At 44.5% G+C, this 20108-nt stretch overlaps 3 protein-coding genes and 1 long non-coding RNA gene across 8 annotated transcripts; 3 read left to right on the forward strand and 1 right to left on the reverse strand.

The window, feature by feature from the left end:
• The first annotated feature begins 256 nt into the window (after positions 1-256).
• LOC109641895 (sperm-associated microtubule inner protein 10) lies at positions 257-2344 on the forward strand. The gene is made up of 4 exons (XM_020106467.2): positions 257-352; positions 784-892; positions 1413-1603; positions 1717-2344. The coding sequence occupies exons 1-4, from the start codon at positions 318-320 to the stop codon at positions 1760-1762; spliced, it is 381 nt and encodes a 126-aa protein (XP_019962026.1). The 5' UTR covers positions 257-317; the 3' UTR covers positions 1763-2344.
• A 719-nt stretch (positions 2345-3063) lies between these two features.
• Positions 3064-15106, forward strand: LOC109647573 (solute carrier family 12 member 2-like). Its single transcript, XM_069523272.1, has 26 exons — positions 3064-3872; positions 5280-5402; positions 5519-5594; positions 5927-6022; positions 6216-6355; positions 6448-6558; positions 6912-7020; positions 7124-7251; positions 7458-7542; positions 7845-7993; positions 9677-9784; positions 9872-9995; positions 10115-10216; positions 10300-10455; positions 10611-10710; positions 10917-11028; positions 11440-11580; positions 11870-11976; positions 12118-12197; positions 12321-12458; positions 12902-13015; positions 13163-13274; positions 13414-13500; positions 13870-14005; positions 14097-14164; positions 14547-15106. The coding sequence occupies exons 1-26, from the start codon at positions 3423-3425 to the stop codon at positions 14680-14682; spliced, it is 3288 nt and encodes a 1095-aa protein (XP_069379373.1). The 5' UTR covers positions 3064-3422; the 3' UTR covers positions 14683-15106.
• Positions 7399-9670, reverse strand: LOC138407426 (uncharacterized). Its single transcript, XR_011240832.1, has 2 exons — positions 8101-9670; positions 7399-8017 (listed from the first exon to the last, which is right to left on the reverse strand). It is a non-coding gene; the product is annotated as an uncharacterized lncRNA (long non-coding RNA).
• An 815-nt stretch (positions 15107-15921) lies between the features above and the next one.
• nudt12 (nudix (nucleoside diphosphate linked moiety X)-type motif 12) lies at positions 15922-19950 on the forward strand. Of its 5 annotated transcripts, XM_020111393.2 has the most exons (9): positions 15922-16064; positions 16486-16551; positions 17047-17264; positions 17588-17888; positions 18004-18289; positions 18395-18562; positions 18727-18840; positions 18946-19145; positions 19520-19950. In XM_020111393.2, exons 2-9 carry the CDS (start codon positions 16486-16488, stop codon positions 19628-19630), a joined length of 1464 nt encoding a protein of 487 aa, XP_019966952.2. In that variant the 5' UTR covers positions 15922-16064; the 3' UTR covers positions 19631-19950. The 5 variants fall into 5 exon arrangements, with proteins under 5 accessions (XP_019966952.2, XP_019966953.2, XP_069379386.1 ...); XM_020111394.2 differs by lacking the exon at positions 16486-16551 and having other exon boundaries at positions 15924-16064; XM_069523285.1 differs by lacking the exon at positions 16486-16551 and having other exon boundaries at positions 15954-16089.
• Positions 19951-20108: the final 158 nt, after the last annotated feature.

The following is a 20108-nucleotide window of genomic DNA, read 5'->3' on the forward strand; positions in this document are numbered from 1 at the left end:
CTGGCTCCAATGTTTGTCTTCATTCTGTGTGTACTGGACTGTCAGGTACTGTGCCATGGTTTTATTTTACTTCATAGAATCATAGAAGGTGAATGTGAGGAAGTGCTGATGATATAAAAAGTGACTCGTGATTAGTTTTTAGAGCACATTCTACATTAAAGAGGATTTAAATGAAAGAACATTTATTTAGAATCTAAATTCATCCACCAGTCGCCCGATTCACTCGCACACTCCCCTCTTGTAATCCTACCCACGACCCATGATGCACTTGGGGGGACGTGTGGGGGTTTCTAAGGCGACCCTGACAGTCAACAAACATGGCTGAAGCTGCAGGGAGCTCGCAGCAACACGAGTGAGTAGTTCTACAGATGAATGACCTGGAATAAACTGAAGTCTACATTTTATTTTGATTTTCTCTGTGATTCTTTTAAACCTGAAAACTTCACCAGAGAAAAAAAACAACTTTGACCTTGAACTGCTGCAGAATGTTCGTAAAATCCTTCAGTTTAGTGAATTACCTGAAAAACAAACTTCATGAAACATTATTGTCATTTTTCCAACTAAAATATTAAAACTTCCAAAGGATAAAATAATTGTTTTTACAGAATATTATAAACTATAATTTACTGCAATGTTCTGTTTACTGAAACAGGTTTTTAGTGATATTAGGGAGTAAAACATTTCTGATGCCAATACATCGACCGATATATTCACAATCTGATAACATTGTCCTGAAACCCAAACGTGTTTGAACAGTAACTTATCTCTTGTGCTGACTCCGAGGTCGTCGTCCTCACACGTCCAGACGTTCTCAGCCCGACATCCCATGATCCCCAAACTGTACGTGATGCCATGGAAACAGGACATGAAGAACCAGAGGCTCCTCATGAAGGTAGATACCAGAGGAGAAAACAAACGCTCCTCCTGGGTTAAGGTTCTCATAAAATGAATCATTACACGTTAGGGTGAAGAACTGTGTTGGGTCTGACAGTAAGGTGATTAAGGGAAGGTAGGATAAGATAAGGAGCGCAGCAAATTAAAATATACACGCATGTGACATCAATCATTTCTTATCTCCTCTTGAAAACCTTCTGTCTCAGCGCGGAGATAAACTCAACGAGCTTCAGGTGGACTCCTGACACCCTCTCCTCTCAGTGTCATCACTGTCGAGACAAGAGAGGCGGAACTGTTGTTTTCTGATCGGCTCAGTCAGAGATCACAACAGAGGGGAAAGATTCTGAGATTCAACAATGAAGTCAGAACTTCAACGTTTGTGAATATCAGGAGATCAGTCGATTAAAATGAGAGTGTGTGTGTGTGTGTGTGTGTGTGTGTGTGTGTGTGTGTGTGTGTGTGTGTGTGTGTGTGTGTGTGTGTGTGTGTTTGTGTGTGTGTGTGTGTGTGTGTGTCAGAACGCAGCTCTGGCAGAGATACCTGTGGTTCCTCTTGAAGAGTCTTTGTGTCTTCGTGGTCGAGAGCGTCTCTGCCACAGTCAGGACGTCAACCGTCACTTCGCCTCTTCATCCTCCTCATCTTCCTCTTCGTCCTCGGCTCCTCTCAGCCACTCAGGGCTGCCAGCTCATCACTCCTCCCACTTCTCCAGGTAGAACCCCTGAGACTGAGTCACCTGCAACCACGTTGAGAGAAATCAAGACAGTTTGAAAGTTCAGCGATCTGATGTTGAAGTGATGACACCAGATGTTTGTGCTGTTTCAGGTACAACAGCTCCGTGGTGACGACCAGACGACTTCACCGAACCTGACAATGCACATCACACAAATACTGTTAACTTAAAGAACAACAGTGGTTTTCCTCAGATAATATTATTCATGAAGATACATTCTAATGGTTTTAAATTCAGTTGTCATAGGTTCTGTTTGGAACTGATCCCATTTTAATTATCGAAAATAAAAAAGACAGGAAGATAAACACAATATTAAAATGACTTTTCTGTCACTTTTTTAGTTTCCACCACTGCAGTTACACGGTTACTGAGCTGAAATATATACAACACATATATTATAATATCTGCTGTATGTTTATATTTTCGTATATCACAGTGTGCAATATATGTATAACTGATTACTATTACTGTAACATTAGAAGTAGTAGTAGTAGCATTACTAGTAGTATAGTACCTTGCTCTTACTATTCACCACAGGGTGTCAGGCAACATTTATATATTTGAAGCAAATGTTTAAAGAACATTTCTCCATTTAATTTATTTATTGATTGATATTTATATTTTGTTGTGTTAATGAGAGAGAAGCTCCGTTAAATGTGTCGCTGTGTTATTATGACAAATGATTGTTTAACTAGAAAAGGGATTATAAATGGATTCATAAAATGTTCACTGATTTAAAAACACATGTGAATAGATAATGAGAATTTTAAAGAATTTTTAATTTTAAGAATAAAATTCAACAAATCAAACTTTTATTATAATATCTTGATTAAAGTTTGTCATCTAAACCCAATTATTATTATTATAATAATAAGTATTTTATTATATTATCATCCCAAACGTTTGAAAAAGTTTCTGACTCTTATCTTGAATGAAACTTTATTGCACCCCCGTCACATTAACAGAAGAACTGACCAGTGTTTGACATAAAGCAGCTGTTGTTCCCTTAATGACGAGGCTGCACATGCACGCGCGCACACGTAATACGCACACACTCTCGCCTCCTCCGCTTGTCTTGGCCTGTGTGTGTGTGTATGTGCGTGTCTCAGTGTGACATCAATATGACTTCTGTAACACGCGCGCGCGCACGCACACACACATTACAGGCATTGTAAAGTTGTGCGTCACTCAGAGTTTGTTTCATGTTTGAGACTCATCTCGAGCCAGGGCGCGTGCCAAGGCTGGATGCGTAATGGACACCAATCCATCCCTTTCCTCTCCCTCCTCCTCCTCCTCCCCCACTCTCCATCTCTTCCTCCTCCTCTCCTCCACTCACCACCTCTTCCTCGCCCTCTCCTCCTCCTCTCCTCCTCCTCTCCTCCTCCTCCTCGGTCCCGACACGCTGGGATGTCTCTGGAGTGCAGGGAGAGGAGGAGAGAGCGAAGAGCGATAACAATAAACCGTTTGAGTCTCCATCAGAGAAGACGATACTCGCACCAGCTCGTGCGTGGATGGACAGATGACAGATAGAGACACAGAGAGTGTGTGTGTGTGCGTGTGTGCGTGTGTGTGTGAGTCTTTTACGCACATTACGCACAGGCCACCGCGGTGCGTCCTGGCGCATCCAGGAGTTTCCCCAGAGAACATCAGTTGGTCTGTGAGGGTTTGTCTGATTCGGTCCCCGGTGCCTCTGGTTCTTCTCTGACCGGTCGGAGCTGCAGCTGCTGGACTTCACCGTGGTTCTGGAGCAGGTGTTAACCGTTCATCAGTGATTCATTCAGCGGGTTTCATCGTCTTCATGTCGGGACAGAAACCGTCCCTGAGGAGCGGCTCCCCTCAGAGCCGCTTCCAGGTGGATGTGGTGACAGAGGCCGCAGCATCCTCCTCCTCCTCCCCGGCTCCGGCTCCCGGCGACGGCTCCAAGCCGCCTGAGGAGTCCAAAGGTCGGTTCAGGGTGGTGGGCTTTGCGGATCCAGGCGCACTGGGCAGCGCCATGGACATCGGGCTCCCGCCGGATGTTTTCCACGAGCCGGACACGACGAAGAGCGACTCGGTCAGCCTCCACTCCACAGGCACGGGACACACGCACATCTCCGACTCCCACTCCAACACGTACTACATGAGGACCTTCGGACACAACACCATAGACGCCGTGCCCAACATCGAGTTCTACCGACAGACCGCTGCGCCTTTCGGGGAGAAGATGTCCAGACCGTCGCTGTCGGAGCTGCACGATGAACTCGATAAAGTAAAAAACATATTAAAGCTGTTTTATTTGTCACATAAAAAACCTCCACAGTTCCGGGACAGTGACAGATAGTTAGGATTACAGATTCTCACTCCACCATGAATATGGTTCTGCTTCCAGTCTCATAAAGTTTCTCATCATAAGTTTATAAGTGTGTGTTAAACATGTACAATCTGAATCTCGATGAGTTCCCTCATTAATAACACGAGAAAAAGATTTAACATTCTGTCCATTGTCACATGTTTCTTTGTGGTTCTATTGTTACTGAAGTCCATTTCAAACACAGAACAACTTCTCTACCTCTTTAAGATTAAGTGAACGTTTAGTTTCCCACAGGAGAAGCTGCAGTTAATGAGCAGTTAGAATCAGTTTATTCCTGTGGAGATATAATGATCATCTATTCAGGTTTGGTCCAGAACACTCTCATTCAAATAACCACAACGTCCCCACACTTCAATGTACTCGACTGATCCATAACTTCACGACCCTCACCACAACTGTCACGTGTGGATGGATGATGATGATAAAATAGGTTTAAAGCGTCACATTCGTCTGCTGCTCGAACTTTAATTTAATACTTGTGCATGAACACGAGTCCTCCTGTTATTTACATGTGTTGTGGTGACCACAGTGAAAAGAGAAGTTAGAGGTTGTTGAAGTTTCTATCCAAGTTTCAGACACATTACAAACCAAGTAAACAGAAAACATTCCTGTCACTCCCACCTGAGACTGTGAATGAGCCCAGTGACATCACTGGAGGCCTGAGCTCCTGACACACACACACACACACACACACACACACACACACACACACACACACACACACACACACACACACACACACACACAATGCTGCCTCTCATGACCCTGCAGGCCTCCCGTGCTCCCACTCCTCTGACACATGTAGGTACCATAGATGCACATTGTCCCTCAACAGAGAACCATCAGGATTCACATGTGTCTTTATATTTCATGGAGTCAAATCAAACTTGTGTCTCAGACCCTAAAGATAATTATTGTCACCGTCACTGAGGCCACGGCCTGAACACGCTCCTGAACCATCACTGTGTGTTAGCATGATGGTGATTCTCCATGTTTCTGCACAACAAACCTCCGAGACACCTCGTGTGTCTGCGGCATGACCAGGAGGCTAATTATCAGTGTTTAACAAGCCAAGGTAGCTAAGTTAGCTTAGTCAGGGCTGGAGATCAGTCTAATGTTAGCAGTACAGTATTAGCTTCACAGGCTCAGTTAGCTAAGGTAGTAAAATCATACCAAAACTAATTTTAAAACTTTCCAATATGTTTTAATTTTATCTTGGTAAATATTTCATTAATGATCCAACCTGTCACTCACCTGTGGTTTTGTCTCTCACTCTTCTCCATCTTGGCTGTGATTGGTTGTCAGGAACCATTCCAGGACGGTCTGGCCAATGGGGAGGAGCCATCGGCAGCTGAGGAGGCCGCGGCGCTGGCGGCGAAGGAGGCGAAGGGAGGAAGTGTGAAGTTTGGTTGGGTGAAAGGAGTCTTGGTCAGTGTGACAGAGAACATCAAGTATTCAGAGAGATCTGATCTGATAAACAGGAAGGGACTGGACCACATGTTGAGCACTGTGTGTGTGTGTGTGTGTGTGTGTGTGTGTTGCAGGTCCGCTGCATGCTGAACATCTGGGGGGTGATGCTCTTCATCAGAATGTCCTGGATTGTCGGTCAGGCTGGAATCGGTGCGTAGATCAAACTGAAGTTCAGGAGGAGAGTTCAGTCTCCATCACCTCTGACCCCAGAGCAGCCAATCACAGCGAAGCTTTCCTCAAGACGCCGTGTTGTTTCCCCGACTGGATGTAGTTCACTACAGACTCACACTCTGCCACACTGAGATGCTCATGTGCAGTCACACTTATCTCTTATCTATCAACACTCGTGCACCTTTTTAACGTGCATGGTTTTTATACTTGAGCTGTTTTTAGATTCCAGTGTTTCGATGTCTTCGGAGTTAACTGCGGTGATCTGTCTGATCTGTCTTCAAACTCATTTCTCTCTTCTTCATGTGAACCAGGGCTGACCATTGCGATCATCCTGATGGCCACTGTGGTCACGACCATCACTGGTCTGTCGACCTCTGCCATAGCAACCAACGGCCTCGTACGAGGAGGTGAGATTATGTCTGTGCACGAGCTTTTATTTTGAAAATACGAAGGGATTTAGTTCTCTGGTTGTGACAAAGCACAGAAGGTTCGGGGTCCTTCCTCATCCAACTTTATCAAGCTACATATTAAAGCTCCCCTGTGTCCCTGTTGAACCACTTCCCTTCTCATGATAAACCTGTGAGCGTCCTGTCTGACCAGGGGGGGCGTACTACCTGATCTCCAGGAGTCTCGGGCCAGAGTTTGGAGGGTCCATCGGTCTCATCTTCGCCTTCGCCAACGCCGTGGCTGTGGCCATGTACGTGGTTGGCTTCGCTGAGACAGTTGTCGAGATGCTCAATGTAGGAAATGTTCTCGTTGTCTGTTATTCAAACTGTACATGAAGCAAGAAGTCTGCGACTGACCTTGCTCCTGCTCTGGTCATCGGTTGCAGGATGTTGATGCTCTGATGACGGATGAACTGAACGATATTCGTATCGTCGGGACTCTGACCGTCATCCTGCTGCTGGGGATCTCTGTGGCTGGGATGGAGTGGGAGGCAAAGGTACAACTGTGGATCCACAACATCAGAGAACGACAAATCAAACTCACAACATCCTCTGCAGCCGACCGACACGACAGATCAGAGTTCAGTCACAGTGTAGAGCAGCCTCCACACCCACAGGCACCAAACACCACAACTAGAAGCAGTGGGTGATGGGAATGGTGATGTAGAAGTTTGAATGCATGTTTTAAATTTGTGTTTAAAAAAAGTGGAAACACAAAAAATCTCAATAAAATCTTGAAATATTGCAAAAAGGGTTTTGACCAAAGCTTTTGCTCCAGGAGATGAAAAATGGCGGCAAACATGACCTTCGATTGACCCGTTTTAATCAGGACTTCTCTGTCGTCCCTCAGGCTCAGATCCTCCTCCTGGTCATTCTGCTGGGAGCCATCGCCAACTACTTCATAGGAAGCTTCATTCCGATAGAAAACAAGGAACCTAAAGGATTCTTCGGCTACAATGGTCAGTCTGCGCAGATGAATGAATCTTTTCTGGTTGATATCCTGATCAGCTTCAAGTTCAAATCTTGAATTCAAAGTCCTGGTTTGTCTCTCTTCACCTTCAGCGGCCATCTTCATCGAGAACCTGGGTCCAGACTTTAGAGATGAGGAGACGTTCTTCTCTGTGTTCGCCATCTTCTTCCCAGCAGCCACTGGGATCCTGGCTGGAGCCAACATCTCTGGAGACCTCACAGTAAGTTTGTCTCACGTCCAGAACCTTTATCCCGAAGAAACTAAAGTCACCAAAGGTTTCTGTGCTGAGAGATAAAAAAATTAAAACAAGTGTCACCGCGACGTCAACCATTGGTTTGTGAGACGATGTTTCGAAGCCTCAGTTTGACATTTTGTCCATTCTTCCATTTATTTTAAAATTGACTCTCATTGTGTTCCTGCCTTTAGGACCCTCAGACAGCGATCCCTAAAGGAACCTTGCTCGCCATCCTGGTCACAGGACTCACCTACGTGGCTGTCGCTCTCTCTGCAGGTTAACGTCCAGCACAGTCTCTGCATCTTATCCACACAGATTCATATTCACACGGGTCAACCTGGAGGTAACTCTGCTCATTCATGAGTCGCCTCTGAAGCTCAAACAAGCTTCAATGTAAACACAGTCAAGATAGAGCAGTTCAAAAATGTCCACGTCTCAGTTATGGTTTAAAATTAAAAGCAGCCTTTAGAGTCTTTAGATGAGTTTTACATCTTCCATCAAACTATTCTAGAAAATGGAATAGGAACAATCTAAAACCCAAGGAAGAGGTCAAAGTCAGAGTTCTCGTCTTCCTGCAGGATCCTGCATCGTGAGAGATGCAACTGGCGACCACAACGACACGGTGAGCGACACGGTGAACTGCACCGACGCCGCCTGCACACTGGGCTACGACTTCTCCATCTGCAAAGAGGGCGGCTGCCAGTACGGCCTGATGAACGACTTCCAGGTAACCGACACACTCGTCCATCACCTGTGGACCGAACAGGTTTACAGCAGAGGAAGGAACCATTTCAGTTATTCTGGTTTTGATGTGAAGACACAGTTCACACTAACCTCCCTCAAGTGATGCACATGTTTTGGCGAGGCGTCTGATGTCAGATGGTATAGAAGCTCCTCTCAGTTGGTCTTCCAGGTTTGGTTGAGTCAGTCTTGAGTGAACTGAACTTCTCACAGTTGCAGATTGTCTCAGACAGAGATTCAAACTTTAGTGCTCGTCTCTTCAGAGAGGGAAAATCCGGCTGGTACAGTTTATAGAACCGGAGCAGAGGATTTGATTGACTCCCGTCGGTCGCTAAAGAAAACAGACTTAATGTTAAGTTACATCACGTGTCAAGTTAAAAACCAGTTCTGAAGCTATGAGGAGCATTAAGGGCTCAGTCCCAGAACATCTTCATCTTCATCTGAGGCTTTTAACCAGCTGACAAATCAGAGAGTAGAGAAGTTAGAGGAAGTACAACGTCTTTCTCTGCTCATGACGTCGTCACTTCACTGTGTCGTATATTTTCTGCTTCAAACACAAAAAAGACAAATTGGTAAATAAATGTTAACTGATCCCTGATGTCAGGAGACAGGAAATAAAGTACCTGCAGATTCTGCTCTGGTTGTTTAACAAGTTTGAATCGTGACAGACTGTGTGTGTGTGTGTGTGTGTGTGTGTGTGTGTGTGTGTGTGTGTGTGTGTGTGTGTGTAACACAGTGCAGCAGTGATAATAGCGACTGTTGTTTCCAGTCACAAGGTTCTCGCTGGTTGGAGACGGAGCTGAATGAGAGCATTGACAACATCCACCTACACACACACACACACACACACACACACACACACACACACACACACACACACACACACACACACACACAAACATTGTGTTTGGTTCTCATCCTGTTCACATTTTTATATTTTTTCATTGTTTTCTTATTTTGTTTAAACTTGTCTGATGCGTCTCATTTCATTTGAGTTTGGCTGCTGTCGTTGAAATGTTCCGGCTGCGTGACTAATAAAGAATCATCTGTTTTGAATCTCTTCTTTTCTCACACGCTGCTGTTTCCTCTGAAGTGTCGATGACGAGGTTTCTACTAACAACTAACTGACGTCCCGTAGTGTTGGTAGGTATCAGTGTCTGAGAACTGTCCTCATGTCCGTCAGTCACGTCCACAGACATTAAATAAAGTTGTGTGGTATGGAGATCTCACAGACACACACTCCTGACCTTTAACTTCACTTTTAGGGGCCGTCATTATTTCTGAGTAATCGATAAAAGAAGTTTTCAAATGTTAAAGAGAGCCTGCACTCGCCTGGCACTCCTCCAGAGTTCTCCAGGCTCGACATCAGAGACTTGTGTAAACGCTGCCGGTCTCGATTTACTTTCAAAACTGTTTTAGTCTGGACCAACAGAAACAAAGACTTTTATAAACCATGAAGCCGACGGTTCAAATTAATGGACATCAACAGTCTGAGTCTGTGAGGACGGAATCCACCAAAATCTCCAAACTAAACGTCACAGGACTGAGGATCAACTCTTTCCAATTAACAAGATTTTCCTGAGTTACATTCACTGTTAAACCTGAACTTCTGTGAACCTCAATAAAAGAAGATGTGTGTTTTGTGTGTTTTGTGTGTTTTTGTCACCAGGTGATGAGTCTGGTGTCGGGCTTCGGTCCTCTGATCACCGCAGGGATATTTTCAGCCACCCTCTCCTCAGCTCTGGCCTCGTTGGTCAGCGCGCCCAAAGTCTTCCAGGTGAGAAACCAGAGTTTGATTTGATCCGTCAGCCAAAGTTTAAATGTGAGATTTCTCCTCGTTAAATAAATCGTCTTGTGATTCTAGGCTCTGTGTAAAGACAAGATCTATCCAGGGCTGGTAGTCTTTGCAAAGGGTTATGGGAAGAACAACGAGCCGCTCCGTGGTTACGTCCTGACCTTCTGCATTGGCCTGGCGTTCATCCTGATTGGTAGATGCCTGCACGCATCACGTCTCCATCTACAGACGCACTGAAAGATTTATAGTGAAACAAACCTTTGTCTCCTGAATAAGAAACTTTTTGTTGAATACTGATTCTTTTCCTCTTAGCGGAGTTGAACATCATCGCTCCCATAATCTCCAACTTCTTCCTGGCGTCCTACGCTCTCATCAACTTCTCCGTCTTCCACGCGTCTCTGGCCAACTCTCCGGGTAAATGCTGGATAACGTGCTGTGATGTTTCGTAAGATATGCTAGTGTGGTGCTGTTAGTTTCACGCTCCTCTCACACCACAGGGTGGCGCCCCAGCTTCAAGTACTACAACATGTGGGTGTCTCTTGCTGGAGCGATCCTGTGCTTGGTGGTGATGTTCGTCATCAACTGGTGGGCGGCTCTGGTCACTCTGCTCATCGTCCTCGCTCTCTACATCTACGTCAGCTACAAGAAACCTGGTGCGGATGTGCTCATTCCACATTTCATCCTTTATAACCACAAGAAATAGAAATGAACAGATGCATGTAACCCTGAACTCTTCTTTATTCTACCTTTTCATTCCACTTCATAAACTCGTTGTGTCGTTGTTATTCGTGGTTTTCTTCTCCTGCAGATGTGAACTGGGGATCATCCACTCAGGCTCTGATGTACAACCAGGCTCTGACTCACTGTCTGAACCTCACTGGGGTCGAGGACCACGTGAAGAACTTCAGGTCAGCCGACCGGTTTGATTTCAGACGTTTTTATTCCACGACGTTTTATTACGAATCAGACCTGTGAGAATTAAATCTGGATCCTTTCATGCTGTTTGATGATGCTTCTGACCTTCTGATTCCTGTCGAGCACCAAAGTTAAATTATTTGTGAACTTCATTAATTAATGTGTTAATGTCCTCAATGATTAAATTCCCTGTTTCCAGGCCGCAGTGTTTGGTGCTGACTGGTTTTCCAAACTCTCGTCCTGCTCTGCTTCAGCTGGTTTATTCTTACACCAAGAACGTCGGCCTCATGGTCTGCGGCCACATCAAGACTGTACGTAACCAACGCACACGTCACACACGGGACAAATTCAACATGTTTTACACGAGGGCTGCAACATCCGATCGTTCTCTCAACTAACGGATGAATCATTGTCTGAAAACCTCAGAAAATAGCTTTGAAATATGCAGAAACATATTTTCCACAGCCAAGAAAACTGAGGTTGTTTTATTCTGTCAATCAAAAGATTCATTATTGATGTTTAATTGATTAATCAAATAATTGTTGTAGCTCAACTTTTATATATAAAATCAGATCATTCGTATATATGGAATATATTTTAGCAATGTAATTAAAAAGTAATTAATATAAAAAGTAAATAAAAAGTCGGGCTGTTGTGTTTTTAATTTTGAATCCACTGTTGACAATCGTTACCTCGTCCACGTCTTCCGTCCTCACCTGCAGACGTCCCGTCGGCCGAACTTTAAGGAACTGTCCCAGGACCACACCCGCTGTCAGCGCTGGCTCTATGAAAAACGCATCAAGGCCTTTTACACGCCCGTTTTCTCCGACAACCTGAGGCACGGGACGCAGTTCCTCCTGCAGGTCAGAGCGCACGGTTAAAAACTGAATAATCAAAATCATCTCATAATGACAAGTTTCTTTAACGATTATCAATAAGCCAAATTACTTTAACAAACGTTTTCTATTGAAACTCAAGACTCATTTTTAATTGTCTCTAAATATACATGTCTACTTTCTGTTGAAATATATTATTTCAGAGTTTCTGTGTCAGGGTTACATTTCCTAATTTACAACAAACAAGTACAACACAGTTATCCGTCACACGGCCCTCGTCTCAGCTCGGTCACGTGATCCGCTCTCTGCTCCTCAGGCGGTTGGTTTAGGTCGTCTGAAGCCGAACACGCTGGTCATGGGATTCAAGAACAACTGGAGTGAAGGAGACATGAGAGACGTGGAGATTTACGTCAACACTATCCAGTAAGTCATTGAAATAAAAGCTCCACTGACGACTCACTGCTTCTGTGAATACAACGTCTACATTTGATCCTATTTGGAATCAGATTCAATATAAAGATTCTTAAAGTCTACAAACCTGATTTCTTCTGTTTTATGTTCCAGCGACGCCTTCGACCTCCAGTTTGGAGTCGTGATCCTCAGACTGCAGGAAGGACTGGACGTCTCCCACATCCACGGACAAGGTACAAACGTCTGTTTCTGTCTATTGTACTGTATGTCCTGCATCTGTCCTGCATCTGTCCTGCATCTGTCCTGCATCTGTCCTGCATCTGTCCTGCATCTGTATCCCTGTTTGTCCTCCACAGACGAGCTGCTGTCCCACGAGAAGCCGCCAGTCGGCACTAACGAGGTGGTGGTTTCTGTGAATCTGGTGAAAGACTCGGACTCTGACTCCTGTCCTTCAAAGTCCACGAGCAACCAGAGCAGTCCACTCATCATCAGAGGTAACAGGAAGGAAACCACCGGAGGAGATCTCTCAGACCGTCAGAGGCTAATGTCTCATCTCTACATGTCAAAGTTTCACATTAACTATCTCGACACATCATATTTTGTCTGCTATCGTTTCATAATGAACTAAAAATGTTTTACGTTCTCATGACAGCACTGATCTCATCTTATTATTCTGCGTCTTATATCCGCGTGTATCATCCGTAAAGTTTTTACCATACGTCAGACCCCATAGTTTCAGCTGCAGTTCTTCTTGAAGCCACAAGAGGCCTCATCTCGCACATTCTTTTTTATTTCACTCTATAGTTTGCGTTGCGGTCACTTGGAATCTGTGTCGTGTGATGAGACAAACAGACAAACAGTGAAAACAGTGTCTTCCGTCGTGGACGTGATGAGACAGCTGACGTTCATCTGTCCCATCGTGTTTTCTTGTTTGTAGAAACTAAACCTCCTCTGAGTCTGACGGACCAACGTCTGCTGGAGTCCAGTCAACAGTTCAAGAAGAAACAGGGCAAAGGAACCATCGACGTCTGGTGGCTGTTTGATGACGGAGGTCAGTTTGTGTTTGAACTGAACGAAACAGACGAGAACTGTGATGTTGTAAATAAACGAGTTTCAGGACGAGTCACAGAAAATGTTCCAGACAAAAACATCCACAAGAGAATTAAAAAGACTGAAACTAAAGGTTTGTGTGTTTCAGGTCTGACTCTGCTGATTCCGTACCTGCTGACCAACAGGAGTAAATGGGGCGACTGCCGGATCCGCGTCTTCATCGGCGGCAAGATCAACCGCATCGACCACGACCGCCGAGTGTGAGACGATGAACTTCTGCTCGACACCAACACACAACAACCAACACACACTGTTTACACAGAACAGTTCAAACTGGACCCAGGTGTGTTTTGACTCCACGTGTCTGACTCGTTGTCCCTCTGTCCTCGTGTCTCTCAGGATGGCCACGCTGCTCAGCAGGTTCAGAATCGACTTCTCTGACATCAACGTCCTCGGAGACATCAACACCAAACCCAAGAAACACAAGTACGAGCTCTGACGCCTCGAACTTTCACCTTCAGTTCAGTGAAAGTCGTGGTGACGGATTCTGGTTCTGATTTATTTTGAATACGTCTCTCACTGCGAAGACGAGAATAAAACAACCTCCATCTTAGTCCAGATATAACAAATCATGAGGACGTTAATTAACACGTCCAGATTTAAAACAACTCAATTCAACTTGTCCGGCTCGAACCTGCCGATTAAAGTGAGTGTGAATCTGGAGAAAGTTCCTTTGTCTCTGCATCAGATCTGGTTTTGAGAAAAGTCAAAGTACGTTAGCTTGAATGTTTGATAGAAAGTTTAGCAGGTTCATGCAGAGTTGGTGTAAACTTTTAACGTGACTTGTTTGTGCAGTAAGTTGAGTTTTAAGGAGCTGATCGAGCCGTACAGGCTGAAGGAGGACGACATGGAGCAGGAAGCTGCCGAGCGGCTGAAAGCTCAGGAGCCGTGGAGGATCACTGACAACGAGCTGGAGCTGTACAAGGCCAAGGTCTGCCCGGATACTGCTGACCCCCCCCCCCCCCCCCCCGGACACAGTAACTCCACATGTGGAACTAAACAGATGTTTGTGTGAATTTCAGACGAACCGTCAGATCCGACTGAACGAGCTGCTGAAGGAGCACTCGAGTCACGCCAAACTCATCGTCATGTAAGAACCTCACTCACTCTGGATTATCCAGTGATTATTGCATCATGTGATGAAAAGTTTTAAATATCTGTTATATATATATATATATATATATGTGTATAGTGACGTCATAGAACACGAGGATCAAAGAAACTGGATTAATGACAGTTAATGATGAGATGGTTGAGACGTTGGTGGTTTTACAGTGACTCCATTTTGAATGGAGACTCAAAGGTCTTGTGTGTGTGTGTGTGTGTGTGTGTGTGTGTGTGTGTTCATTGTGTGTGTGTTCCTTGTGTTGACTCGTCAGCAGTGGTTCACCCTCTCAGCCTGATGTATTTAACAGTTCTGACTCCCTGAAGTGATGAAGGTTTGATTTCCTCGTCTTCCTCCTCTCATCCAGGAGTATGCCTCTGGCCCGGAAGGGCACCGTGTCCAGCGCCCTCTACATGTGTTGGCTGGAAACTCTGTCCAGAGACGCTCCACCCCTGCTGCTGGTTCGAGGAAACCACCAGAGTGTCCTGACCTTTTACTCCTAACACACACGCACGCACACGCACGCACACGCACGCACACACGCACGCACACACACGCACAAGCACACACACGCACACACACGTGTATTGTTCTTATGTGCATCTGTTATTATCAAGCTTAAAGTTTTGTGTCGCAGGTTCACATTAGAGCTAAATATTTATTTCACAGACGTATTGGTGTCAATGTTTATGTTTATGTTCGCGATATGAAAACTTTAATTTTACATAATAAACATTTTATGTAAAAAATACGTGATTTTCTTAATTTAAGTTTTCTATATATTTGGTTGTATTCGCTTTTTTTCTATATATTTATCAGCTAATTTCTTGGCATTCGAAATGTTTTCAGTCTGATTCTCTCACACACACACACACACACACACACACACACACACACACACACACACACACACACACACACACACACTATCCTGCTGTGAAATAGTTTTAGTCTAATTTTCGACTCATTAACCAACACGAGATGTTTCTCAGTAATAATCTGTGGATTCTGTGTTCAGTGTAACGATGGTTAATTTAATATAATTTATAATATTCTTGATGATATAAATCCTGAATTCAGAGCATGTAGATTTTTATTTTCCCTGTTTGAAGACATGAGACTCTTTTCCTCTTATAACATTATTTTGTGTATTATTTTATTAAAATATTCACCAAGCAACAATTTTTGAATTTGTTTTCCTATTTAAGGATCATTTTATTTTCTCTTGTTCAAATGAAACTTCATGTGATATCATTCTGTAATGAAGGACGTTCTGTTTCTTCGGTTGATTCACAGAGTCGTCAGCATTTTATTTGTTCTTTATAAAATGTGGTAAATCAGTTTTGAATTTGAATAAATGTTTGAATTAAAACATATCTAATGAGCAGCAGCTTGAACAGCTTGAACCGTGAAAACAGCAGAACTGTGCATTAGAACAGATTTAAACATTTCTGATGAGAAAATTCACCAAATCCAAACATTGACCTTTGTTATATCTTATGAGATTAGATTTATTGTTTAAATATGAATTCATTGTTTTACTGGAAATGATCTCAACACGGATTCAAGCAGAAATAGTTTTATTCTCTTAATGTAAAAATCTCCGGTTTGGTTTGAATATTAATGAATGAAACTTTATATAAGATGAACGAATGAATGATTATATAAGAACTGGACTTCACCCTCCACCTGTTCATGTAACAGGTTCAACTCTGTGCTTTACGGAGGTGTGGTGTGGACCTGAATGCATCACGGTGGCTGCTGCTCTTGAACGCATCTCGAGTTTCCTCACGAAGCTGAAGGTCGAAGCTTCTTCTACGTTTCTGTCGTTTCCGTTTCAGGACGAAGGTCGAGACTCAGGTCGGTTCGAACCGGATTCACTCAGGTTTGTTTGAACCGGATTCACTCAGGTTTGTTTAAACCGGATTCACTCAGGTTTGTTTGAACCAGATTCACTCAGGTTTGTTTGAACCAGATTCACTCAGGTTGTATCTCAGATCCTCTGGGTAATTCCAGGTTTAGTTTAATCTCAGGTTTAGTTTAATCTCAGGTTTAGTTTAATCTCAGGTTTAATTGAATCTGAGAACAAAGTTGTTGAATCTTCTGCAGTTACGTCAGATTCTCTTCAGCTTCCTGGTTTGTTTTACGTAGATGACGTAACGACAGGTCACATGACTCAGTACAGAGACCACAGCGCGTTAATGTTGTTGTTGTTGTTGTTGTTGTTGTTGTTGTGAAAACAGAACCACGTGTTTGTCTCCAGCTGTTTTGTAATGTTTTGTAACAGCGAGAGATTTGATTGACAGATGTTTCCACCAATGAGAGGACGAGGAGGAGGCGCGACATATTTAAAGGCACAGCCTCCAGCTGATGTACCGAAGTACAAGTATTAATACTACTGTACAATACACGACTTGTTATATTTGTATCATCACCACACAAAACACGTGCACTTGAAATGTTGTACAAGTACAAATACTACATTACAGTAGTATAACATCTGCTGGAATTATTTAAATTAAAGTAGCGTACTAATACTCCACTGCAAATAAAAGTACTACATTAAAAGTAAAAGACAAACTGTTACATATGTAAATGTATACTGCACAATTGCAAGTGATAAGTACTAGTACTAATAGTTGAGGTAAAAGTACTAAAGCTACATTGTAAGAAATACTCCATTACTAGTAAATAACATGTACTGAATACGTTTTTAAGTAAAAATTACTTAAAGTACTTTACTGTAAATACTCAGTTTCTCATTAGAAAAGCACAAGTACTACTGCGACGGTGTTAGAACCTTTTTTAAATATATGATTCAGTGGAAACGTCTCCTCACCTCAGCTGAACTCCAGGTTCGTCCTCAGGGACCCGGCAGAACGATGAGCGTCCAGCCGAGTGCTCAGGAGGAGCTGCTGGAGAAGCTTCTGGACGCTGCAGCCAGAGGACACGTCACCCAGGTGACCTCGATGCTGTCCCACGTCCCCTCGCTCATCAACCAGGCAGGAAACAGCGGCTGGACGGCGCTGATGCTCGCCGCTCGCCACGGACACTATCCTGTGGTGGAGGAGCTGCTGTCACACGGGTACATACAAGTATTTATCCTCATAATATGAGTAAATACAGAGATTGACTTCTACCTGATGTGAGACGGACATTACACCAGTGTTACACAGTTGTACTGTAATACTTTAAATCTGTATTTGAGCCTGGACTACTGTAATGTACTTTATCACATGTGGTTCAGCGCCTTTATTCTGAAACAACTCAAGACTTATCTCTCGTCTTGCTTTTAATTAATTGTCTCTTCCTTTTTGTTTAAATACCATTGATTGAATTCTTGACTTCTATATAAAGAAATGTTCAAGCTGAGACAAGACTTGAACCTTTTCGTCCTCCGTCTTCCAGCTGTGACAAGTTCTCCGTGAACGCTTCGTCACAGACGGCCTACGACATCGCCAAGTTCTGGGGCCACCGACACATCTCCAACCTCCTGGGTCGGACGGACGACGGCTGCCTGCGAGTTCTGCCGGGCTCCGACCTCGTCCCGCAGGAAAACTACTTCGGCAGGGAGACGCTGGACCGGCTGAGCGCGAAGAGGACGGACAAAGAGTGGATGGAGGTGAGACAGAAGGACGCAGATACTGTCTACCTGCTGTTCTCCAGCCTCAGCCCCATGGTCAGCTGCTCCGAGGGCGACGGGACAGAGGTACGAGACCCAAAACAATCAGTCATACTAATGTTCTGAAGACGAGTTGGACGTCAGCACTTTGACTCAGACGAAGACATGCTTCAGTCTTTGATGGTGATTCTATGTCCAACAGGAAACAAAGCTGTGTCGGTTCAGATATGAGGCCGTGAGAGATCTTCTCCAGAAACCTGCCACTGTGCTGGTCTTCTTAGGAGTGGAGAGGAGGAAGACACCCTCCTCCTCCTCCTCCTCCTCCTCCTCCCCTCAGACACAGGAGATCAGTAAGGAGCCTCCAGCTTGGTTTGCCGTCGGCACAGATGAAGACGCGGCTGAGCTTCTGAAACGCTGCAGAGAAAAGAACTGTTTGTTCCCGAAGACACCGAACAGAGATCTGCTGAAACTGAGCGAGGAAGAGGCCGGTGAGGAAGACGATGGTGATTGTTGATTTGTTGTTGTTTCTCTAAATGAAGCTCAGCCTCTTCAGCGTGTCTCCGTCCTCTCGTTCTGTCCTCCTGCTCGTCCAGGCGTGGTGGCTCAGGCTCGCTCGGTGCTGGCGTGGCACAGCCGCTACAGCTTCTGTCCGACGTGCGGCAGCAGCACCAGGCTGGAGGAGGGAGGACACAAGAGGAGCTGCCTGAACTCCGACTGCAGGAGCCTGAGGGGCGTCCACAACACCTGCTACCCACGAGTCGGTACGAAGATCCGCACAAGTTTAACTAACTTAACTTACTCGGACTCAACGAAGCTCGTTCACTGAACGTTGTGACGTCATGGTTCAATAAGAATGATGTCAACGTGATGATGATGATGATGATGATGATGATGATGATGATGAATTCAGTATCTTCGTCTTCAGACCCGGTCGTCATCATGTTGGTGATTCACCCTGATGGAAACCAGTGTTTACTGGGCAGGAAGAAGATCTTTCCTGTCGGCATGTTCTCCTGTCTGGCTGGTTTCATCGAGCCTGGTAACTGACACACACACACACACACACACACACACACACACACACACACACACACACACAAACACAAACAAACAAACTCACCTCCTCCCCCTCGGGCTCCTGCAGGGGAGACGATGGAGGAGGCGGTGAGGAGGGAGGTGGAGGAGGAGAGCGGCGTGAAGGTCGGACCCGTTCAGTACGTCTCCTGTCAGCCGTGGCCGATGCCCTCCAGCCTCATGATTGGCTGCCTCTCTGTCGCCATATCGACGGACATCCGGGTGGACGAGAACGAGATCGAGGAGGCCCGGTGGTTCCCACGGCAACAGGTACAACCACAGAAAATACCTACTGCAACTACCGATGATAAGAATATTCAGAATAATGAGAATAAAAAGTTTCAGTATTACTGATGACGAACTTTACAACTCACCCGTTTCTCTCACTGGAGCTTTCAGCTGTTTCTCATGGTCTTCATCAGACTGTGTTAAAATCAATAAGACTCATTTTCACTAAAGTAAAATTACTGGTATCAAAATAAATAAAGGTTTAAACCGTCATTTGAGTTAAATAGTAACACCTGAAGAAAGCTTTGATCGTCATCGAACGTAAGTGATGTAGAGCAGCAGAGGATGAAACTGACCTGAGACTGATTTTTATTCCGTGAGGAGACGATCTGTCTTATTTGATATTGTCTCTGCAGGTGATCGACTCTCTGTTCAGAGCCGAGTCTCCGACCTTCACCGTCCCTCCCAGACAGACCATCGCTCACCAGCTGATCAGACACTGGATCGGCATCAACTCCAACCTCTGAGCTCTGAGCTCCAGCCTCCGCCCTCAGAACCTGAAGAGGCCGATCCTCAGACTGATGATTAAATACGTTTCACTTTGAACACGACGAACCAGCTTCAGATGGAGGGAATCACTTGTGACGGTTAAATTACCTCCGGTCGTGTGAGCGGCTGCTTGTTCGTATAAAGTTGTGGAGTTGAAGCTCTCGGGGTTTAACTCACTTCAGAATTCAAGATGAAGAAGTTACAGGAGGAAATGTTGAACGTGCCCAATGTGAGGTTCTTTTAAAACACGTGTCGAAATCATTAGCTCGTGAAAATAAAAGTTCTAATTTCAGTTAAATTCTTCACCTTTTTCTGAAAATCAAAAACCGACAATCTGTGATGTTCAACAATTGTTAATGTGATAAACCTTAAAAACAATATCTGGAATTAAATTCACGTTAACATTTTGACTTTGTTTCAACACGGTGGTTGGATTTCTTTCTTTTTAACATTATT

The sequence above is a fragment of the Paralichthys olivaceus genome, chromosome 4, assembly GCF_024713975.1.
Source record: "Paralichthys olivaceus isolate ysfri-2021 chromosome 4, ASM2471397v2, whole genome shotgun sequence".
Lineage (NCBI taxonomy): Eukaryota > Metazoa > Chordata > Actinopteri > Pleuronectiformes > Paralichthyidae > Paralichthys > Paralichthys olivaceus.

Excerpts from the sequence above, each read along its gene's own strand:
- LOC109641895 (XM_020106467.2), top strand. The coding sequence starts at position 318 with ATGGCTGAAGCTGCAGGGAGCTCGCAGCAACACGA. Across the intron at positions 893-1,412 it reads ACCAGAGGCTCCTCATGAAG|AACGCAGCTCTGGCAGAGAT; the intron begins GTAGATACCAGA and ends TGTGTGTGTCAG. Across the intron at positions 1,604-1,716 it reads CACTCCTCCCACTTCTCCAG|GTACAACAGCTCCGTGGTGA; the intron begins GTAGAACCCCTG and ends GTGCTGTTTCAG.
- nudt12 (XM_020111393.2), top strand. The coding sequence starts at position 16,486 with ATGTTTCCACCAATGAGAGGACGAGGAGGAGGCGCGACATATTTAAAG. Across the intron at positions 18,563-18,726 it reads CACCTGCTACCCACGAGTCG|ACCCGGTCGTCATCATGTTG; the intron begins GTACGAAGATCC and ends CTTCGTCTTCAG. Across the intron at positions 19,146-19,519 it reads GGTGGTTCCCACGGCAACAG|GTGATCGACTCTCTGTTCAG; the intron begins GTACAACCACAG and ends TTGTCTCTGCAG.
- LOC109647573 (XM_069523272.1), top strand. The coding sequence starts at position 3,423 with ATGTCGGGACAGAAACCGTCCCTGAGGAGCGGCTCCCCTCAGAGCCGC. Across the intron at positions 9,785-9,871 it reads GCGCGCCCAAAGTCTTCCAG|GCTCTGTGTAAAGACAAGAT; the intron begins GTGAGAAACCAG and ends TTGTGATTCTAG. Across the intron at positions 11,977-12,117 it reads ATTTACGTCAACACTATCCA|CGACGCCTTCGACCTCCAGT; the intron begins GTAAGTCATTGA and ends TTTATGTTCCAG.